General features: G+C 37.5%; 1 protein-coding gene across 3 annotated transcripts in view; it reads right to left on the bottom strand.

Moving 5' to 3' along the window:
• The window catches only part of ZFAND3 (zinc finger AN1-type containing 3), a 137,228-nt gene that overhangs the window by 12,738 nt on the left and 102,692 nt on the right, over positions 1-21,798 (bottom strand). For all 3 annotated transcript variants that reach the window (XM_027681748.1, XM_027681750.1, XM_027681749.1), the window contains one exon: positions 10,843-11,013. In XM_027681748.1, the coding sequence (XP_027537549.1) occupies positions 10,843-11,013 (171 nt within the window). The remainder of the gene's footprint in view (positions 1-10,842; positions 11,014-21,798) is intronic.

Here is a 21,798-nt window from a genome sequence, read left to right as displayed (position 1 = left end):
GAAGATGCTTTAGGGAGCACACAAGAGATGCAGTTTTGCACTGTGGAGCCTCTGCAAACAAACTACGTTTTATCCCAATTTGTGCTAATTTCAAACATGCTTTCCTATTTACCTTACTACTTGCACAGAAAGCTGTCAAACTATTTTTTCTTACATTAAATGCGACATAAATTTTGAACAGAGAATTTATATCCCTTGAAGACAGACCATATGCTGGTTTTGGGGGGTTGTTTTTGAATCAACAATTCCTAAGGAGGTTCTACATAAGACACTACTCTGTTCCTTGACTTTGGAACTAAGAACAAGAACTCAAAAGAAAGTTTCCTCCTGTTTCTTTAAAGACAGTGTATTTAGAGTGGGAAAAATTAAGATATGGCACTCTTCTAGACTCAAGTACTACTTTTGTTCTAGGAGATACTAACTAACTCCACAGCTCTCCACATTAGAGAGCTTGTTCAGGAATAGAACTGAGGTTTTCAGATTATTTCTGAATTTCAAAGAATCTTCAAAGAATCAAAGTAATTTTGCTGTGGGTCAGGTCTGACTGAATACTGCAGGTCTCAGTCAGGATTGTGTCTCAGTTATGTCATGTACTAGAAAAAAAATGGTGGTTAAAACTTTTGATTTGGACCAAATATTTTTCTTGCTGTACAGAACTCATGCACACATAAGTAAATACTTCTAAATCACAACTTCTTCACCCCACTACAGACTTGTGAGTTAAGGCCAATATCTACTGGGGACAGACTTAACAGAGCAATTTAGGTTGATTACTCCTACAGATACACCATGTAATCCATACTCACTTCTAAACTGCTTTATACCTCAGCGGTCACTGACCTACACATTTCATCTGTAGGCTCCCCTTCCCATCTTATACACTGTCCTCAATCTCTCGTCTGAGTTGCAATCCACAGCAGCTGGGCACGAGCAGTACTTGTTACACCATAAACTGACTCACCAGCTAAGAACAAATGCTGGGTTACTGCTCTTGTGAAATGTCTATACAATTGGGCTCTGATCCCGGTTCATCTATGGTAACGGATGCAGCTTCCCAGAAATTAGCATTTTAATTTGTCATGTAATCTGTCAATATAACTGAAAGAAACGTTTTTCACCAAAAGACTTGTGCAATTTTTGAAGCATAAAGACAGGAAAAAATAGACAAAACAACCAAAACCAATTAGTGTTTAATTTAACAAAAGAATTTTTAAAGAAATTGCTCCCAAGAACAGCATTAACAGAGGTGCCAGACAGTGAACAACAATGACTGACTAACTTGAGGGAGAAGAAAAGCTAGGGTCAAAATTAAAAGTTTAGACTTTAGGTAGGTGAAAAGAGTTTCCTTTTTTGAGTAACTGTGTGATCTTGCAATCATGTATTAAAGTGGAATTAGTATCACTGCTTCATTTGTAAAAGGAACACTCATTGCCACATTTACAGGACTAGGAACACACAAATAATACTACACCTCCTATATCATTCCTAGTTTCACAAGGTTATATCCTGCAGGATGTGGAAGAATGAATCCAAAGAACAGAATATACAGTAAAAAATTATGCCAAAAAGGCCTCCTAGTGTACAGGACTAGGCAGCTAATAAAGTGGAGGTAAAACATGTTAATAGGTAACACTATAGTAAATGCTAGTAGTACTGTAAAATTAGATTTTCCATAGGCTATACCAGCACATAAACATTTTTTTCCTGCACAGCTTATTTAGATTTGAGAAGCGTGAAATCTTAAAACAATGTGTCCTGAGAAAGGGAGGGTGGATGACAGAGTTACCACAGCATCAGTGCAGGGACTGATGTCCTGTGTTTAACACTTTCAAAAGAGCTACATGAGCATTAATACTTCTAGAATTCTCTACACCAAGCCCACCTGAGCTAATGCACTTCTCCCAGAAGCTGAGGATTTAATTAAAAGCTGAAGTGTACCCAGTAACTTAATTAAAATAGCAAGCAATACTGACTGATTCAATAATGTATGTGTATAATTCTGTTTAGCCCAATGAAAATGCAAGACTTCTAATAAAGAACTGGAATGAATAATGAAAGGGTCTATACAACATACAGTACTTGCACGTTGTATTAATTCTAACAGCTCTCCTGGATCCTGCATGTATTTTGACTTCATCACATGCTGAATATGATTCCAGGTTTGACTTTCAGTATATTTCCTGAGCTGTACTATTTATGCCTTGAGTTTCAGTAGCTTTCTAGAGGTTGCACCATATTGATCTCCAGTCTGACAACAGCTAGACTTGCTGGCCAAATCACTGGAGAGAAGCAGCCTTGTTTCTTTTAAACCTAAATAACAGGTATTTTATGTCTTCATTCTCTATTTACACCTTATGTGCAGGGTCTCAGATTACACGTTCTGCTCCATGTGAGTCTTCTATTCCTGTAGCCTCTTGCAATCTATGTCAAGAGTTAATTCTAACCACAGGAAAATAGAGCTCCATTCAGAAGCCCTATTTATACCATAAAGAAAACCAAATGCTTAGAGCAATGTACACTTCCACTCTTCTTTTTTTTTTTTTTTGGTGTGGACTTAATATAACATTCCTTGCTCCTGCTTGTGCAGAATATGGCAGGACCCTCCATACACCAGTTGTGCATATACTTGCAAAACTTTCAGCCACTCAGGAATGTTTGACAGCTGTGAACACCTCTCTGAGTAACCATTTTCATTTCAATACATATAAGATACAGTTAAATAAACATATTACTTAAAAAAACTTACTGAATACTCCTCAGTGAATATCCATAAATACAGTTTTTCAGCTCTTGAAACTTTCCTCTGAAGACAGACATATTTAATATTAGTATTATTACTAGACTAGTATTATTCTTTTTACTTTTGTGAAAACAGATGCACATGGATCTTTATGCCATTTCCTTAGAATGTACATCCAATTTCCTTAGAACATCCACAGCAAGCTAGTAGCGAACCAGGTAGTCTCAGGTCACAGTACCTACCTTCTTATACCTGAATTATGTAATTTAGGACCACATGTGGCATTTTCCTTTAGCTAATATTTATTTATTTTGTAGGGGAAAAATACTCTAATTCCTGGAAAGAACCCTGACTTTTCAAGCAAATTCTGACAATTCCTTTCAACATCCTTTTTCTTCTCCCAGTTCTTATGCAGCAATTATTATGTTCTTTCCCCACTTCTTCCTGTGAACAATTTAGACTTTTCACCAGCAAAATTTACTGGGCATCATTCCTCCCTACTTAAGCCTTACTTCATGGTCAGTTGAACTAGCCAGTAATGTTCCCTCAGGATTTGTCAGATTATTATGGCATATTTTTGGGCCTTCTGTGCCTACCTCAAATATCAAGCACATTAGTAAAATCAGTACTTTGGTGCATAGCTATTTGTTAACATATAGACAAACACCTCTGATTTACTTTGAGGGGGATATATCTTTCCTTTTGAGACCAGACTGCTGCAGCCTCTGGCTGACCAGCAGAAGCTTTCTGTGTGCACAGTCCTGGTGAAGCTGTAAGAAATGCCTATGAGACTCTGGATAAATAAGAACATTGTAAAGAAAGAACTTTGATTAGAAAAGGTAGAGCACTTTAACCTTCAAAAATGTTTCCTTTAACATCTGGCAGATAGATGGCTATTATCTTCATTTTTCTGATAAGAAAAAACAACTCAAAGACTGAGCAAATGACTTCTCTAAAGGTGCTGAAAGAGATGAAATTAGAAATAAGGTAGTCCCAGATAGATTTTTATGTTCAAGTTCACTAGGCCATGCGTCACTTGTGCATACAAGGCAATTTAAAACTGTATCATCTTTTACTTTATGCATACAGTTTGTTCTTCTGTAACCACAGTACAGGTGGGTAGGAAAGAAGAGACATAATACGGTACAGCAACAAAATGCTTATTTTTTACCTCACACTGTAGTTTCCATGCAAAACCCCCCTGAAGGTTATATACTGAAGGACATACCACATCAGTAGTGTCAAAATAAAACTGCTTTTTGTTTTGTTTTGTTTTTAAAAGAAACATGCTAATTTGTTTATTGAAGGAGAATCTGGGGATTTAAGAGACTGACTGACCCATTTAAATTACTGATTGGGACCATAGGAAGGGAATAGGCTCAGTATACATTACTAAATCAACACTGCCAAACCTTAGGTAGCAAGAAAGTGAAAGAAATAAAAATGTGCACATGCTGTAAGAAACCCACATTAATTGAACAAGCTAGGGGAATATACTGGAGCCTCTTCAAAAGATATTTCATGATTCCTAATTATAAGCAGAGCATGAACTCCATTTACACTTTTAAAACCGTGGACAGCTTTTCTAAAATGTAGACGCTAAAGCACTTTTCTGGGTCCTACCCTTGGAACTCATGATGCACCAATCAGTCAGTTACTTTTAACTGTATAATTTCCAGTATTTTCAGAACACGTATTACTCAGAAAGACCAACATTAGTTAACAGCTCCAATTCCCTATTACTTTAAATTAGAGTTTTGGAATAACATCTTCTTAAAATAAAGCAAAACAAAATAACCTTTGGAGTTCAAATTCAAACTTCAATGGATTTTCTGTTGTGGTGGGTTTTTTTAATACTTGCAGCAACATAAGCTAAGATGCTAGCCATTACTGATATAGCTGAAGCAAAAATACTATTCTGGAGGCAAGTCTCTTAGGAGAATACACAACAGAGGAGCAGAATATGGTACATCTTCAAGGCTAACAGTAAGACTGGTCAGAATTGTAGTACATAACCACTTACTAATGAGATTTGTTTTTCTTTCAATACTTCTTACTGAACTGGTTGACTCATAATCTCCAGAAGCAGTGTGTGTATTTCATTTTAATCAATGGAAGTACATCTGTTACACCAATACATAATCATGCCCTGAAGTCATTTTGGTTTATTCCAGATAAACCTTATCCATCTAGAAAGTGAATTTACCAGCACCATTACAAATTCTCCTTGACAGAAATAGATTCCATGGAAATGGAACCATGATTTAATATTTTACCAAGTTTTAAGAGAAACATTAGTCCAACATATGTTTGGACCACTTTGTACAAAGATGTAGCGGCTTATCTACTGAAGTTTGTTTCTTTCTTCCTGCCTTTCTGAAGATTGTTCTAAATTAACTGAGTAAATTAAATCATTCCAAAATTATTTTGGCACTATCCAAACAAGTGCCTCATCTCCTGTGTTTATGAATCAGCAGCTCTATTATACAATTTAAGAATCTGCAGCTGTTTTGCTTCCACTTTTTTGATAACTGAATCACAGTGAGACTTGCTGCCAGTTATCTGTAAAACAGGTACAGTCCCTGTTGTGTGGAACCATTTTGTTTCTGCTGGCTAACAGAAATGTTCAGTGCTTGACAGGAATCTGTTCTTTTCTGCCTCTTATCCTCTGGTTAGCAGAAGACCAAAACAGAAGTAAACCAACAATAGTACCAAGAAAAGAATTTCAACAGGTTATTCAGATTTATACAGAACTAAACTAAAAACAGGGATGTGGAAAAATAAGCACAGTAACTAGGAAGGAAATTTATGCCCTTATTAAGGAGCAGTCTGTGGTGAGCCTCAACAATGTGCTACACTCTCAGTTCCATGTGTTCAGCAGCATGAGGTAGCACTCCAGCTAACCAGCTCACTTAGACTCTTGCTTCCTGGCTCAAAGTTTTACTGCTGTGGAGGCCACTTGTGAGCAAGCATCCCTTCAAATCGAAAAACAGACAAACATCAGTACCTGCCAACATCAAATTAAAATTGCAAAACACCATATTTTGCCTTCACCCATGCCTGGGGTTAGTACTCACTGCAGAGTCCCCCTCAAGAGCAGCAGCGAATACACAACTGTTAAGTCAATATGCATTCTGGGAAATTTTAACTTGTTACAACACCACCTAGGCCAGGAAAACTCCAAGAAAATCTTTCCTCTCCACACAGGCAAGAAATACGGCTAACAACTGTTTGATCAGAATGAACCACAACTGAGCAATTATTTTTTAAATGTGATCAAACTGGAAGGTTTCAACATCTTCCCATTCTATTAAGCATCTACTCTGGCCAAAGAACACAAAACCCCCCAAGATTCCTATCTCAGAAGCACACAAACTAAAGGGCAACCTCCCTCAATGGCACTCTACTGGAAGCTAAAGCTAAGCTAACTTTCCGGGCCCATTTTTCTCACCAGCCCACTGACTGCCAAGAAGTTCTGGACAGGTGGAACCTGAAGTACAGAGGTGCCCATTAGGATGTGGCCTACAAACAGTAAACGATTCTGCTGCAGAGCTGGCACACTATACTAATTTTTCTTTGATTGCTGACTAGAAGTGGATCTAACAGGACAGAGGTGAAATTCCTTTACTGATCATCTACAATATCTTTGTATATCCCATGCAATTCTAACAAAAGGACCACTGCAGACTTCTGTGTGTTGGCTTTACATAGCAAGTGGTACCAGAACCACTTTTTGCTGTAAAATACTAAGACTCTACCATAAAATTAAGCTATGCTTTCTGTGCAAATAATTTCTCTGGATTAAAAGTTTACAGCTTTTAAAACTGTACACAACTTTATTTAATAGCAATGTACATCTGGTCAAGTAATTAAGAACAGGCCTAGCAATTTGCAAATTACCAACCTGCCCTTTTCCAAAATACATTTCCAGAACTCTGTGTTATATAGCTACTTTCACTCACAAATTCCCTGCCCCTAGTTTTGAAGCAAGTCTGTGGTAACCACCCCGGTTATCACCCCACTGAGACAACAACTTAATTTTCAGATCAAGGATCACAGGCAATTGATTTTGGACTGCTTACAGAAATATTGTAACGGAGTGTAACTTGAAGAATACAATTCCTGCAATTCTTTGACGATAAAACTGCCTCCTACATCTAATATTAAATAAACACATTATTTCAATACAATCATTATCCATCGTAACACACTAAACTATTGAAAGGTCCATCCACCCCAAACTAGAGAACATTGCTGTCTGGAGAATATGCCTACTGTACTGTCACCTAGAAACGTTTCACAGGAAGCTGATTTTGTGCTAGTAGTGTTGATATAAAGGTTATCCAGTCAGAGGCACAAAATGAGAATTAATTTAAAAATTTCTCTTTCTCACTGAAGCTTGCAAAGTGCATCAGCAATTAACAATTCCTATCACTTCTCCCAGTTTGCTGTGTGAAAAGGCTCAGAACTCGTCGTACAAATTGCTCTTTTGAAGATCAAAGGGAAGCTGAATTTGTCTGTGTGTGCTTTGGATGAGTTTGTAATTTAATGGAACTTTCAGAGGAGGCTTGGTAGCACACTCATTTGACAGCCCCAGGGTACAGGATTCAGGGGAGCTCTGTGACTCTTCCCTTCTGAGTTCCTTCCTTAGCTTTAATTGGCACCTCATTAGAAATTAATGAAAATGACATCCTCTGTTCTTCCTGCTCCAGGCATAGTATGCTACAAAAAGGCCCATCACAATTCATAACACATTGAATTTATATAGCAATGGCTCTTAAGCATTATTTATGAGATGTGAATTTCATGTCAGCAGTTAATAACTTGAACAGAGCGGAGGAAGAATGAAAAAAGATCTTGAGAGTCTGCATGTATGAAAACAAACAAATCTTTCTATATCTGAAAAATGTTGTGTTTGAATTGCTGGAACTCCCTTCTCAGTAGCGAATTGTTTTTCTTCACAGCAAAGCCCTGCAGCTCTGTCAAATCTGTCTAAAATTCCATGTAGTGTCAAGGGAACAAGCTCAGCAGCATCACCTTTCTCTGGACAGGTCTTACAGGAGACAGTAAAGCCAATATAAAAGTCTCTCAGAAATCTCTGAATTGGTGTAAAGCAGCAGCCCACGCTCTCTGTTCCCTTCTCAAAAAAGCTGTGTCCCAGTTAGGTGGAACAAAATTTGCAAGTATGTCTACATTAAAACATCGTCCCGTATGTACACACTTTTCTTTCCACTATGTCTCACTAAAAATCTCACTGGAAGAGTTACCAGGACACATCATCAAAAAAGGAGATGATTTCCAGTACTTTTAACATTAGGACAAGAAGATGTGTAACAGCAAACAATAAAATTGCTGTTCTGTGGCATTAATTTGGATTTTAACAACAGTGTTTCAGATACAGCTTTGGAGCATTTGTATGTGGTAAATCCTTTTTCTTTAAATCCAAGCAAACACATATATTTGTCATTCTGAAGATGATGTCTGCCTTTTCATTAATCCTGACTATCAGAATTTTTTTTAATGTTTGAAGTCGAGAGTTTTTTCCCCACAGTGGTTCAAAGTGCAGATCAAACAATGTTCTACCTTGACCACTACTTTTGAAGAATGTATGTGCTTATTTTACACCAGTTGATTATACCTCACCACCTCCATGAACACGCATCATTACCTTTGCTTCACGTTTTGACAAAAAAGGATAACCCGATCACATATGGGTGCAGGAAATATTTTAAATGAATGAGAATTTAACATATTTATTCTGTTCCATTTCCCATCACCTCCTCCCCAGGGTTTTTGATCTGGTTTGTCACTCATGACCTAAAGCAATCTAATTTTACAGACAGCAGGGCAAGTTGCTGAGAATGGTTTCTAAGGCAGCATCTTTAAAAATGACAACAGCCACGTGCTGATATCAACAGCCAGGTGATGTGAAGCTGAGATGACCTGTGTCGTTCAGTGGCAGAGTTTTGTTTGCTTCTTATTAATATGACTATTAAAAGTAAGTAGCACAGTGTATGCCTACATTCACATCACGAGAGCATTTCATTATAGATAACACACACTTACTGCACAGAGTGTTAATGAAACCTTATAACTGCACAGATAAACCAAAGATCTCTAGTTTTTTTCAGCTCTGTTGTAAACATGGAAATAGACTCCTGCCTTCTACTTCTCTAATTAAATGTGTGGAATAGAAATGTTTGCAATACAAACTTTAAACTATATAGGATGTAATATATGAGTGCAGATTTTAATTTTGTCACTTATTGCTGAGGGACCCAGAATTTTTTTTCATGTTTTATTTAGACATTTTATGAACTGTAACAGAAATATTTCCATAAAGCTATACATATCCAGTAGAAACAATTTAAAGAATAATTCCTACAACATTTATATTGCATTATGGAACCACTTCAAGAAAACCTGAGAGAAACCAACCAGATATATCTATAATCCAGTTTACAAGAAAAAAAAAGGCAAGTCTTATTTTATAATTTTAAAAACATTACTGATCAATAGAAGGACTTCTTAAGAGTTGCTTTCAACTTCATTGCTCTTACATAGCTCCAATATTGCAGAATGCAGGAAAGATTATTGATATAGCATAATGGCTAAGTAATCTTTTCTCCAATACTCCCCAAACCTTTTTACTGTCTTGCTCCCAATATTAGGGAGGATTCTTCTATTTCAGTCAGGAACCTGTGAGCAGCCTCAGTCATTCTAAACATGACAGGAGCAGAACAAGAGCAGAAACTCCTGCCTCTGTCATGCTGAGCAGGAAGAGTCATACCAAACTGCGTCATTGATAGCTCTGAATCTCTTCAGTTTGATAAGTTACCAGATACTTCAAAGTATCCTGACATGATTTCCGCAACATGAATTTCAACATTACAGGCTTCTGATTTCATGTTTGGTGGCATCACAGATAACAGATGCTAGGAAGTGCTCCAGTATCTGAAACAAGGCCTATCTCACGTCCAAAAGAGCACAACACAGCAGTAATCTCTACAGGCTGAAGACAGACAGATGTTGAAGAAGAGAACAAAGGATAACATGAAATCTTTGCAGCTTTCTATTGCTTCTCTTCACTTGGTTTTGGGTATTCAGTATTCAATACCTGGGTCTTTGTAACTAGCTTACCCAACCCTTCCTCTCCACACTGGTGCTCAGTCTGCCTTCTATCCAGAAAATGTTTTTAACACAATATTCTATATTTTACAGGAGCAATGTTAATTGCACCTATTGTCTATGCAAATCCTTTGGAAATGATCCCCCTGCTGAGACACAGTGGAGTAACTAAAACAAACTTCTCCAAATGTATCGATACAAGCATTGTCAGAGAGCACAACGCAAGCTTTCAACATATGATTATATGAAAAAATAATTAGCAGGTAAAACTACCACGTGCATCATCACTGGGTCTAATGAGCACATTTAAACCAGTTATGAGCACAACTCATGAAGGAGAGAACATCTCTGGAATTTAGTCACATTAATTATTGTTTCAGAAAGATTATTTGCATTTAATATGAAACTGCAAATTAGATTTCTGCATGGGAATATTGTCCTCAATTCAATTGCCTGAACAATGTCATCAACTGGTAAAGCCAAGCCAGATGATTTTAAGTGTATCATGAACAACAAGTTTTCCCCCAGCAAGAACTAACTAACATGAGAATGAAAATATTTTCAGTTAGTAGTTTTTTAGGTTTACGGTTTTTAATAATAATGTAACATGCAGAATGCAGATGCTGACCCATGTTCCTTTACACCCTGTAAAAACTTCTGATCTTTTTATACCTCCTGATGTACTTTGTGTTTCTTCTCCTGTCAAGCAGCTGTGATGCTCTCCCACCTTACAGGGATTTATGAAGCTAAAGTCATTAACACTTGACACAAGGCAGTATATCAAGACCAAAATTTTAAAGGGGAAATTATACAGCAACTAATTATGACTTTTTGCTACCAGTGGAAGCTACAGGTTCTGTTTAAAGTATCTTTGAAAGATAAAAAATGCAAGTGTTCTCTGTATTTCCACCTCTGATATGGATCTGAGCATGGTTGCATTAGAAAGCCAGACGCTACTGACAAACAGTACTCACCACAGCGACATGATCCCAGTTCCTGCTGTACTAGTTCCAGTTTTGTTTGGCACTGGAAGCATCGACGTCTACTCTTCTGTTTGGATCGACTGGTTTCTTCAGGCCTGTCATTACTGTCATCCAGTAGCCGTGGCCGTTTCACAGGAGAAGCCTCACTCTCCGACTGTGAATCTGTTGTATTCACAACAAATATTTTAGGAAAAATATTAGAACTTCCTTGCTGAGGCATTCCTTTGGGCAGACTGAAGGTATATTGCTTTCAGTTGGGGTCACCACCAAGCAGTGTGATTCTTCCCATTCTACTGCATACACATGTTTTCTTAACAACCAAAGTGAGCATCAAGTAAAGGACAAATTATCTTTGTTCCCTATAAGAACCCCTCCTGCTGTCAATACCAAATATAAAATGAAGTGATTAGTTCCTTCCAGTCAAAGCTGGGTCATATAGAGATACATGTAGAGCACACACCATCCTAAACAATTGCAGGCTTCATCTGTCATCTCATTTAGTTTCTCCTGCGCGCCTTCTTCATTCTCCCCACGCAAACTAACTGAAGGATGCTGCTGATGAAAAACAAGTGCACATAGGTTCAACCTATTTCCTCCCTGGGTAGAAGGGAGATTTTTAAGGCACAGCATGTAAATTATAACTCTTATGACTGAAGGCGGTACATGAAAGCACCATACTGTGCTTCCCTCTCTTTCCACATGGCTAACAATTTAAATGTAAATTAGTATACACTAACAATATAAACCCAAACTAAATAAGCATGATCTGTATATACATCCTATAAATTCCAAATGCGTAGCCATTTTTAAAGAATTAGAATACTATTTGCATTAATAACTTTATAAATTCCAGCTTGTAAGAAAATAGTGTGTAGAAAGCCTTAAAAAGTTAGAGGTTCAGGAGGACAGTCTCACTTCAGGTAGTGCAGTGCCTCCTTTTGTTTGTTCAGTTTTTTGTGTGTGTGTGGTTTTTTTTTTGTTTTGTTTTTGGTTTTTTTGGTTTGGTTTTTTTTTTACAATGGAGAGTATCAGGGTTCTAGAGTAGCACATGAAATGCACATTACTGACTGGAACATGGGATGCTCAAGCCTTGTTTTTATGGCATGTCAAAGGCAGAAGATTTCAGTGGATCTGCTGCTCTGCAATCCAAGTCAGGACATGTTAGATAAGACATTTTCCCTCCCCAAACCTGTACGCAGCAGAATCAATGCTGTGTTTCTTTGTAATAGGAACTGTAAACAAATTTAATCCCAACTATACTACGAATTATATCATTTTTTGTAGTGCTGCAAGGAGCTGCTGAAAGCCATTATTGCAATTGGTCAGCATTCTAGTGCATGACGGTGATCAAGGAAAAAAAAATAGTTCAGTTAAATCCATTCTGAAAGGACATTAACCCAATAAATAACAGGGAAACTACATCTTTTTGGCAGGATGGTAACCTATTGAACATGTTTGTACCATTATTTTAAGATTCCATTGCTTATGTCTACTTTGTGTAGCTGCCCTGGATTAGGCAGGAAAAGGTAACTGTCCATATTCTTGTTATATCAGCTATCTTACCTGATCCCCTGCTTCTCAACATCGTGACTTTCCTTGAGCAAACACCTTAAGGAAATAAGACTAGAAATACCTGCTAGCTTCTCCCTCGGGTATGCTCTGTTAACTTTCCCTGGATACTCACATGTGATATAGACTAAGCCACATTTCCTACCTGTGTTTCAGCCCTTGTGTCACAGTGTTTTTCCAGTTGCTGGACTCCAATGTTACACCATTACAAAATACACAACTTGCCTCACTGGAGCCTACTTTATTTCTGTCATATTGCTCTTAAGATATGCTGAAAATGTGCCTGGCTTCACAATAAGTACAAAGTCTCTGTATCTCACATTTCATAGTAGATCTGCACAGTATACAGGTGATAAGTTTTTATTAAGCTGCAATGATTTTATCTGATATGTGCCTCAAGACAGATGCCTTTTTCAGTAGTGGCATAGATTAAAACTTACACCTCACAAAATACATACATTAGGTCCAAACTGACATTCAGTACATAACATACTCCACCTTTGCATACTTGGCTGTGCGGGAGCCTTGACAAGAAAAAGAAAATAGTGCATCATAAATTAATATAGTTACGGAACAACTAGTCCTGTCTTAAATCTCTGCAGAAGATGATCCGAGGGAAAGAGCCTCTGAACAGACTGCCTGACACTCTGAACAGAGATCCTGACTCATGCTCCAAGGCCAACAGTCCTATCACACAGACACTTGTTTTCAGAGTGCCTAGAAGACCAGGTTAGCCTTGAGTGAAGGATGCCCCCTTCAAAAGGCAGCTTGTGTACTCTAACCTGGATGACTCAGTGTTCAGTAAATACATGTTCCAGCCACTTTGTTGCCAAAGATGGCAAACTACATGTTTTGTAGTTTATTCATTACTCAGAGAAATAGATACACTGCTTTTGGAACAGCTACCTCCCACACATCTTTGCTTCTGGAAACATACACCATTCTGGTAGTTCTCAGAAGCAAATCTGGCATTCTGAATTAAGCCGATGGAAACCATAGTGGTCTGCTTATAACAAAATCCAAATAAGGGATCCATGGTATGAGTCAACTAGTGTCTAATCAGTTAATGAAACAGTCTGCCTTAATGAGAAAAATAGCTACCCCAAGACAGGCTAGTAGTCCTACAAATTAAAATATTTAATTATACACTTCCTGTTAATTGGTAATGGCTAACTGAATATTAGCATAAGTTGGTTAATATCACAGGAGTGAAAATTTAGCTATCTCATTTTTTAAAATGCGTATGTTTCTGCCATAAATTAAAACACTTTTAACACTGAGGTAAACTTAGCCTGACTCTCCTGGACTGCACCATGCCTTAAACACATGAGCCCCAGCTCATCCTCATTACAAACAAGATCAACAGCACAGGTGCTTACATCTTCTCATGGGCAAGTACAATGAGCAAGGAGAAAGCACAGATCAGAAATTTGGAACTTTTAGGTTCAGTCTAGTGTGCATTTCTTCCAGATCACATTGCCTTCCACCATACTGACACAAGCAATACACAACACAAATCTTCCAGCACCTGGAATCTTTCAACGATAAAGTTCAGAGATCCGATAGCAAAAGGAAATTGCCATACACAGCCTTACTACCTGGACTGCAGCAGAAAAACCCCTCTATAAACAGGCTGAAGTGCTGAATTTCCCTGGATCAAGAGTAAATTCCCAGCGTGAACCTTTAAACTTTCAAAAAGAGCTACAGAGAAGAGGATTCTCTCAGCCAGTGACTGACAGTGGCTTTCCTCAGAAGGATGGTTAGTGCAACAATAATTGCTTCTGCATTTGCTTTTAAGAAACATTTTCCGCACCCAGTCTGCATTTTAGCATTACACCTAAACCAACAAATACCCAGTCTAAGAGAAAAAAAGAATGCTCTCCTTTTACCTCCAGATGTCAAAAATCATAAAACCTCTGTAAAAATGAAGAAAAACAATAAAGACGACAGATCCCCAAATTTCACAAAGAAACTGCTCAGCAGAGTAACTGCCACTGAAACTCTCTCATTGCAGTTTTATTTCAGAGTTAAAAAATAAGGACTCTTCTAATCGATATCTGATGATGGTGATCCATCTAATTGTGGTGACTCTTTAAAACACCCATTTGAAATGAGAGAACAAAGTAATTCAGCTGAGGAAGACAAACTGGAGGCTTGTCTGGAATCGACAAGCAGAGCAGTGTTCTTCAAACTCTTATGTCATGGACAGAAACTCATATTTGTTCCTCACTGTTCTCATCTTCATTACTCACGTTCTCCCCTCAAAATTTTTCAAATAAATGGTGTCTGAGCTGAATTCCACTCTCTTTCATGGCATTTTCTGGGGAGGGTGAGATGCTCTAGGTGCAACAGAGACCTGGGCTGAGAAAATGTAACGGGGAAGGAGGAAGGATGGAAGAGATTGGAAAATAGTGAGAGAAAGAGGATCCCTCCTCTGCTGCTGCTTGCTTCAAGAAGATGAATCTGTTTAATCTCTGGTTTCACGACTGCTTTTGAGGCACTCAGGGTTTTTTTTCTTTTCATAAAGAACCCATCACACTGACAGACTGGCATTTATGATCTCAGCTGTCTGTGCAAATACGAGAAAGAGCAATATTTAATGAAGCCTGCCATCTCCTCTGAAACTATTTTAAAAGAAGCTTGAGCTGTTAAAATCTCTGTCCCTAAAGAAACTTACACGGTAACAGACAATAACTATGTAACAGGGATTAACTACTGTTTGAGCAATAGCTTGTTGCCAATTTCTACTTGATTTTTTTCCCCTTCATTCCATTCTTAGATGAGGGATTACTTAATTCCCTGGCATGTCGACTATGCATTAGAAATTTCATCTAGAGGAAATGTACAAATCTTTCCTATCACATTTACCAGAATCATCATTTAAAATCACCTCCTCTACTTCAAATGAAACTAAAATTAACATAGTTGCTCTAAAACCCATTTGCTTGTTGACTATTAAAGAAGAGACAGAAATTCAAGATTAACACCTTATGAGCCAAGTTTGACAACTGTGACCACTTCAGTCCCTCCCTGTTACTGTATAGTGGAAAAAGTTATTCTGAAATTCTGGTATTTACATTGAAATGAACATCTCACACAATCATGACTGCATCTCAAAGCTGTGCTCCTCCTCAGAAGTACTCAGGCTCATAAGAAATTTATTTCTTTTGTGAATTCACCCAAATTGTTTCTTAAAACTCTCCAGACAGATGTCTCAAAAAAATCTTACATAAACCCTTTGGTAATATCTAACCACACAATCTTTCCTAGTATCACAGTGCCCTTAGCATCACCATTTCAACGATTTATTATTTCCCCTCCACAGAGTTTAAAAGCAACTTCACTAAAACTCAGTGTCCCTAAACAATGTGGAATAGAGAGACCACATAGGAATAGTCTCTACAGAACTCACATCCCATCAGTCGCTGCTTTGCCTCAGGAGGCTCTCCATGAAATCACACTGGAGACTATAAATAACCCCCACAAGTTGCATTACGTAAGTTATTATTTCTCATCCATCACCACAACCATGCAACAGTAGCTGTTTCCAGCTCTAATGAGGAAAAAGAACCAATAAAAAACCCACACAACTTTTAGCCTAGCTGTTTGAGATACATAATTGAAAGAATTGCTGCATTACTGATGTGCTTCAAACTCTCACCCTCCTCCTTTAAAATAGAGATTAACAAAAAAGGATTCCGTTATAGACAATAATTTGAAGTGCTGGATTTTATTTAATGAACAATAAAAAATAGAAAAGAAAAAAAAGAAGAAAAAGGAGTGACTTAGCATGTATTGCTTTGAGTGTAAGCAGTATTTTTGAGCTCAGTGAATGGATTAATTTCTCCAAAAGGAGAACTGGCATACATGACACATGTTTCTAGGAAAGAGGAAATATATAGATATTTATAGATATATGTATATATGTGAGTGAATGCGTATTAATGCTGGCATATGATTTCAAGAAAGCAGGAAAGTGTGGGAGCATAACCACACATACAGTTTTGGTAACATTCCACTTGCACATAAGAAAACACTTTTCTACTGCAGGGGAGACCCGATACTGGCACGGGTTGCCCAGGTGGGTTTGTGGAGGCTCCATTCTTGAAGGTACTCCAAACCCGACTGGACATGGCCCCCAGCCTGCTTTAGGGGATTCTGCTCTGAGCAAGGAGGTTGGACCAGTCTCCAGAGGTCATTACCACTCTCAGCCTTTCTGTAATTCTGAGATTCATGGATTGGAAAATAAAATTAAAAAATCAGATATTAACTCCTTCCTATCTTTCACATTTTTAGTTTTCCTTTAAACCTGTATTGTCAGTATTACCATTTGTCAAAAGGGAAGTGTACTATACTGCAGTGTTACCTAATGAGGCTACTAACTACCATCTCTAATGAAACAGAAGAGACTAATCTAGTTCATGTTGAAAACTGTATGACAAATAGTGAATTACATAGGCTCCTGCACGCATTTTAGCTAAGTTATAATTAGAAAAAGTGTGAAAATGCCTATTATCTTTTCTTCTCAATAAAATTCATAATTATTAAATTAAGCAAAAAGCTAATTAGTTTTCATTTCATATTTGGGATCCTATACTACACCTGTTTTATGGTTAAGTTTTTGCATTACTCCCCCCATACTTTCTGATGTCAGCATGTCTTTAGTTAATAGAAATATTCATTAATTTCTCAACCATTTTTACTTGTATACCAAACTGAATCAAATAAACACATATTTAAATGTATTCAGCCTCCTGTACCATACAGTTCCTTTGATGGATTAACTGAGGGTATTTCAATTAGTTAACACATTTCCTAAGGCAATGGCCACTTCTATTGCTTCTGACTGAAAGAAGGATTTTGTTTGTTTAAATAACTAGTTGAATGGGGTTCCTTTCCTGACTTATACCAATGGGCAAAAGAGCCCACAACAACAAATGAGCTTGTGAAGAGAGAACAGGTTGGACAGTCCTGCAGAGCACCTGGCCTGTTGTTCATCTCATGCTCCAAGGGTAAACACCTGAAGAATATGTTTAAAAACAGCTGCTAACAGCAAAATCATACACAGACAGTGCTGCTGGTGTGTGTAGGCACGACACTGAATTCCTGTTGTCTCGATTACTGGGGCCAACTGATGCAGGGTAGAAGCTTGATACTATTCTAAGGATGTTAAGGGAAGCTGGTTTGGGTTGTTGCTGTAATTTTTTTAATAGCTAACAAACAGCATCTTGAGCTCTTCATATTCAGACTATTACCAAGAATGACCCTTGAAAAGGCCAGAAGAGGAAAATGGGCCAGAAGAGGAAAATGGGCCAGAAAAGGAAAAAAGGCCAAAGCACTTGACTCACTGGTTTTCAAAAAAATATTTTACGGGTGTCAATTTGAACTTCTTTTCTCATTATGAAATTATGTATTTTAGCAGCACAGGGTTAGGGTTAGGAGAGGGACAAAGGTAGATTCTGGTGATAGTTAAAGCTGAAGAACAAATGACATCATAAGTGGCTTGAATAATCAGAATAGGATTATTAAGTGAAGGGATAATGCACACACACAGATAGCTAAATGGAAGAATGGACAGAAGAAGGAAGAAAAAAGCCATAACATGGCAATATACATGACAAAAAGTTATGAAGGCAAATCATAAACATCCTGGCCATTCCATAGCACCTGAAGACTACATAGTAGTACATGCATATTATATATATGAATATGTATGTAGAAATACATACAAATAACTCACACTGGTTCTGATAAAATGAAATTCAAAAGCATTCAGCAATATTATAGTTTTGGTTTTGCTGACTTTAATGAGAGCTCTCTTATGCTTTATGAAATTCTCTAATATTGGATTAACGAGAATAGATAATGCTATAAATACTGCATATTTGCTAGTCAGCTCCAGAGTGCATAAATAAGCAGTGCTGCTCTGCTTCCAAATCCTAGTGGTATACTCCAGCTATGTCCTCATCAATCAGATGGTATACAGTATTTAGGAAGGTAATTCTTCAAACTAATAGCCTAAAACCAGTTCTACATAGAAAATAGTTGCTCTGTTATTTTTCTTTCATACACTGAGTTTTCCTTAGTAGACTCTTCCCCGCACTGGTGTAATGAGGGTTTTCCAAGGCTAAGACAGAGATTCAGAAGAGGAATTGTAAAGAATCCTTGCCTGCTAGCAGTGAAAAAAATACATATTTTCAATATTTATCTTTCAAAAAACTGATTTGTCATTAACTGCAAAACCTCAGTGATGCCATTAGCAACAGAAATCTTGCAAAGAGAGACCACAGTTCCAAGCACTGTAACTGATTAATGTCAAGGAAAAAAAACCTAAGAGCTTTTGTATTTTGATAAAAATATTACCGAATCCATTGTGAGTAGGTTCTGAAATGTACAGTTAATCTATCTTCAAAGTACATTTGGTCTTGATTCCGTTATTTTAAATAAAGCTTAAAAATCAGCTTATATTTTGTGTTACTTTTTCTAGCAATTTTTGTGGGGGGAAAACAACAAACCCTGGCATAGAAGACAAATCCTGTACACCTGATTGCTGTCTTCGCTGGATTTTTTAGTGAGCAGTTCTTACTATTCGGAAAAGAGGTGTTTGGGAAGCTTCCACATTCACCTGAACCAAAGACCAGGTCTACATAAAGGGAGAGGTAGAACAGACCAGTGAAACTGGGAGAATGCAACAGTACATGCACTGTCTTGTATCTTACATCCAGTTCTTTTTCAATGCTCTTTTGCCCCAAGATGTTGGACTCATTAGTTATTCCCTGAAGTTTATGTTATGCAAAATGACTTGGAACAGGAACAGGAAAAAGACGTAACTTGTATGTTCACTCAATGGTCATGCAAACAAGTTCCTCACTTTGCAGGAAGATACACTTTCCACCGTGTATGCTCAACAGACTAAAGAATACTTCCAAGAGACTCTAAAATTACCTTCATATAGTTTTAAGGTACTTGTGAAAATTAGAATCTAAATGAAACTACTGAAAAGTTGTTCTTAGAAGCTGTCTGATGCTCACTGAAATAATTAGTCAGAATAAAGACCTTTACCAAGAGTCAGATGAAATTTTTGGGGCTCTGCCCTCATATCAAAAAGTACAGCAAGAATAAGATCACGGGTTAGCATCCTGTAGGCTACATGTATTTTAACATAGTAAAAAAAAAAATTTTAAAAGTAAATATAAGTGGCTATTTGTTTCAAATATATTTCAGGTCAGTTATTTAATGCTGAACTTCTTAAAAAAAAATTCTCCAGTGCAATAAAATAATGAATTAAAAATTATAAAAATCTGTGTCTCATTCGCTAAATCATACCAGTAAGGAAACTGCCTGATCTGTATAGATGAGATCAGGGTGCTGACTGCTGAGGTAAAATCAATTCAATTCTTCAGCCTGACAGGAGTCAGGTTTTTAAAACTTAATGATCTCAACTATTCTTTGCGACATTGTCCATACTATCTTGCTATTGGACAAACCCAACCAAAATCAAAGCAAATCCTAAGCTCCGCTAATTCTGTTCCAACAGGCTGTAGGTGGGAAAAGCAAGAATGTAACCCTAATTTCTTTGCCCTTCAAATTAATGGAGATGTGGTTATTTAAAGCTATTCCAGCAGTCTGTGGCCATGAAACAAGGAATTCAGGGCTGCCGAATATATGTATATTCTTTGATAATAACTATTGTCAAAGGTCACTTAACTGGTCACTGAGAACCTGACAGTTTTGAAAACTAAACATGGTATGAAACCACTAAAAAATACTGAAGATAAAGTTGCTTCATTTTAAGCAAAATATAATAATAATAATCGCGAACGAAGATTTTTGGGAAAGGTCTTTTTACCTTTCCAGCCTGCGCAATGGATTTTTTAGGTGAGACACAGCCTGCGCTGAACTGAGCCCACCCTTTAATCCTAAGGTTCATCTGCCGGGGCCAAGCAAGCTTGGACAATGGCAGTGAGGTCCTCAGGACGTAGGTTTGTTTAGAGTGACCTTCTCATAGATGGATGGCCTCACAGGGCTAACGAGCTCCATCTGCCCGGGGGACCAGGAATCGAACCTGGGTCGCAGCAGTGAGAGTGCCACATGCTAACCACTAATATACATAAAGGATAAAATATTTACTCTTTCAATGAACTTAAGGACAAATCCTTTGTCATAATTCCCTAAGACTCTAGTAAAAAGATGGTAATATCTGAATTCTATAAGACAATGATCTTGAAAATGTACAAATTTGTATTTGGCAACAATTTCACCAATCAGACTGAAAAATACCTATCAGACCATAGAAAAAGTGTGGTGAGAAAGTGCTGAGGGCAGCAGCACATATTTTTTCAGGACAGGAGAGTCTCATTTACCAAAGCACAGGTCACTTACCACGCTCATGGCCACGAAGAACCCTGCTGCACGGATTGTTCTCCCATTTCTTTGCTTTGCACTGACCATCCCAACTCTCCCACCTGTCCAGAAGTCTCTCTCCTGGTTCTTCTCTTCAAGGCACTAAATGCTGGTCTGTACTTTTAGAGCCTGCCAGCCTCAGGTCTAATCAAGTGCTATGAATGTTACTTGAGGTTAGACTAAATACCTTTAATCAGTCAGATCATATTTATTTTCTGCTAGTGTCACTGAAAAAATTAGGTTGGAAGGGATTTCAGGGGTCACCTAGTCCAGCCTCTTGTTTGATGCAGAGTAAATATCAAGGTTTTATAAACACCTTCCAAACATTGTCCGTAAGTATCTGTAACTCATCGATACACCATATGAAAGAAGGCTTTCACAGGCACATTACATTTTTTGTCCCTTTGGACACTTCAACTATCTAGCTTTCTCACTTTATGAACAACGCAAAGAAAACGCACACCTGGAAACCAATAAGTATGAAAGTTAATTTAAAAGAAATACTATGAAAAGTTTCCATTCATTTCAGTTTAGTGTAATTTAACACAGGCAGATGTAAGTACTCCTGTCCTAATACCATAAGATAGAAAAATAATCTATTTATTTTATCCTGGCTGTACTCAATAGACAAAGATAGGAGTCACTGTTTTGACCTGCTGTCATGCTGCTGCACACCTTTTCATTTCCAAATGCTGTATTTTTTCCACTACTCAGAAAAAAAATATCTTCAGAAGTAAACAGCATGAGTCATTAATGTACAAACTACGAAGATGCCTGCAAAACTTCTCTTTAGATCAAAGCAAGTACAGGACAAATTTCAATGTATTTTTTCCACTACAGTTTTGGAAAGAGATGATTTAGACGTCTAGCAAAGAAATGTGCTAGACTGTGATATATAAAAATCAAGGACTTTTTAAAAAAAAATATTACCTATTGTTGAGTGCTAACAAGCTTTTATAAACCTTCACAGGAACC

Source organism: Neopelma chrysocephalum, unplaced genomic scaffold (genome assembly GCF_003984885.1).
Source record: "Neopelma chrysocephalum unplaced genomic scaffold, ASM398488v2 Primary Assembly neopelma1_61b, whole genome shotgun sequence".
In the NCBI taxonomy this organism is placed as follows: Eukaryota; Metazoa; Chordata; class Aves; order Passeriformes; family Pipridae; genus Neopelma; species Neopelma chrysocephalum.
Note: the sequence above shows the minus strand (reverse complement) of the source record. Positions and strands in the feature narration are given on the sequence as shown.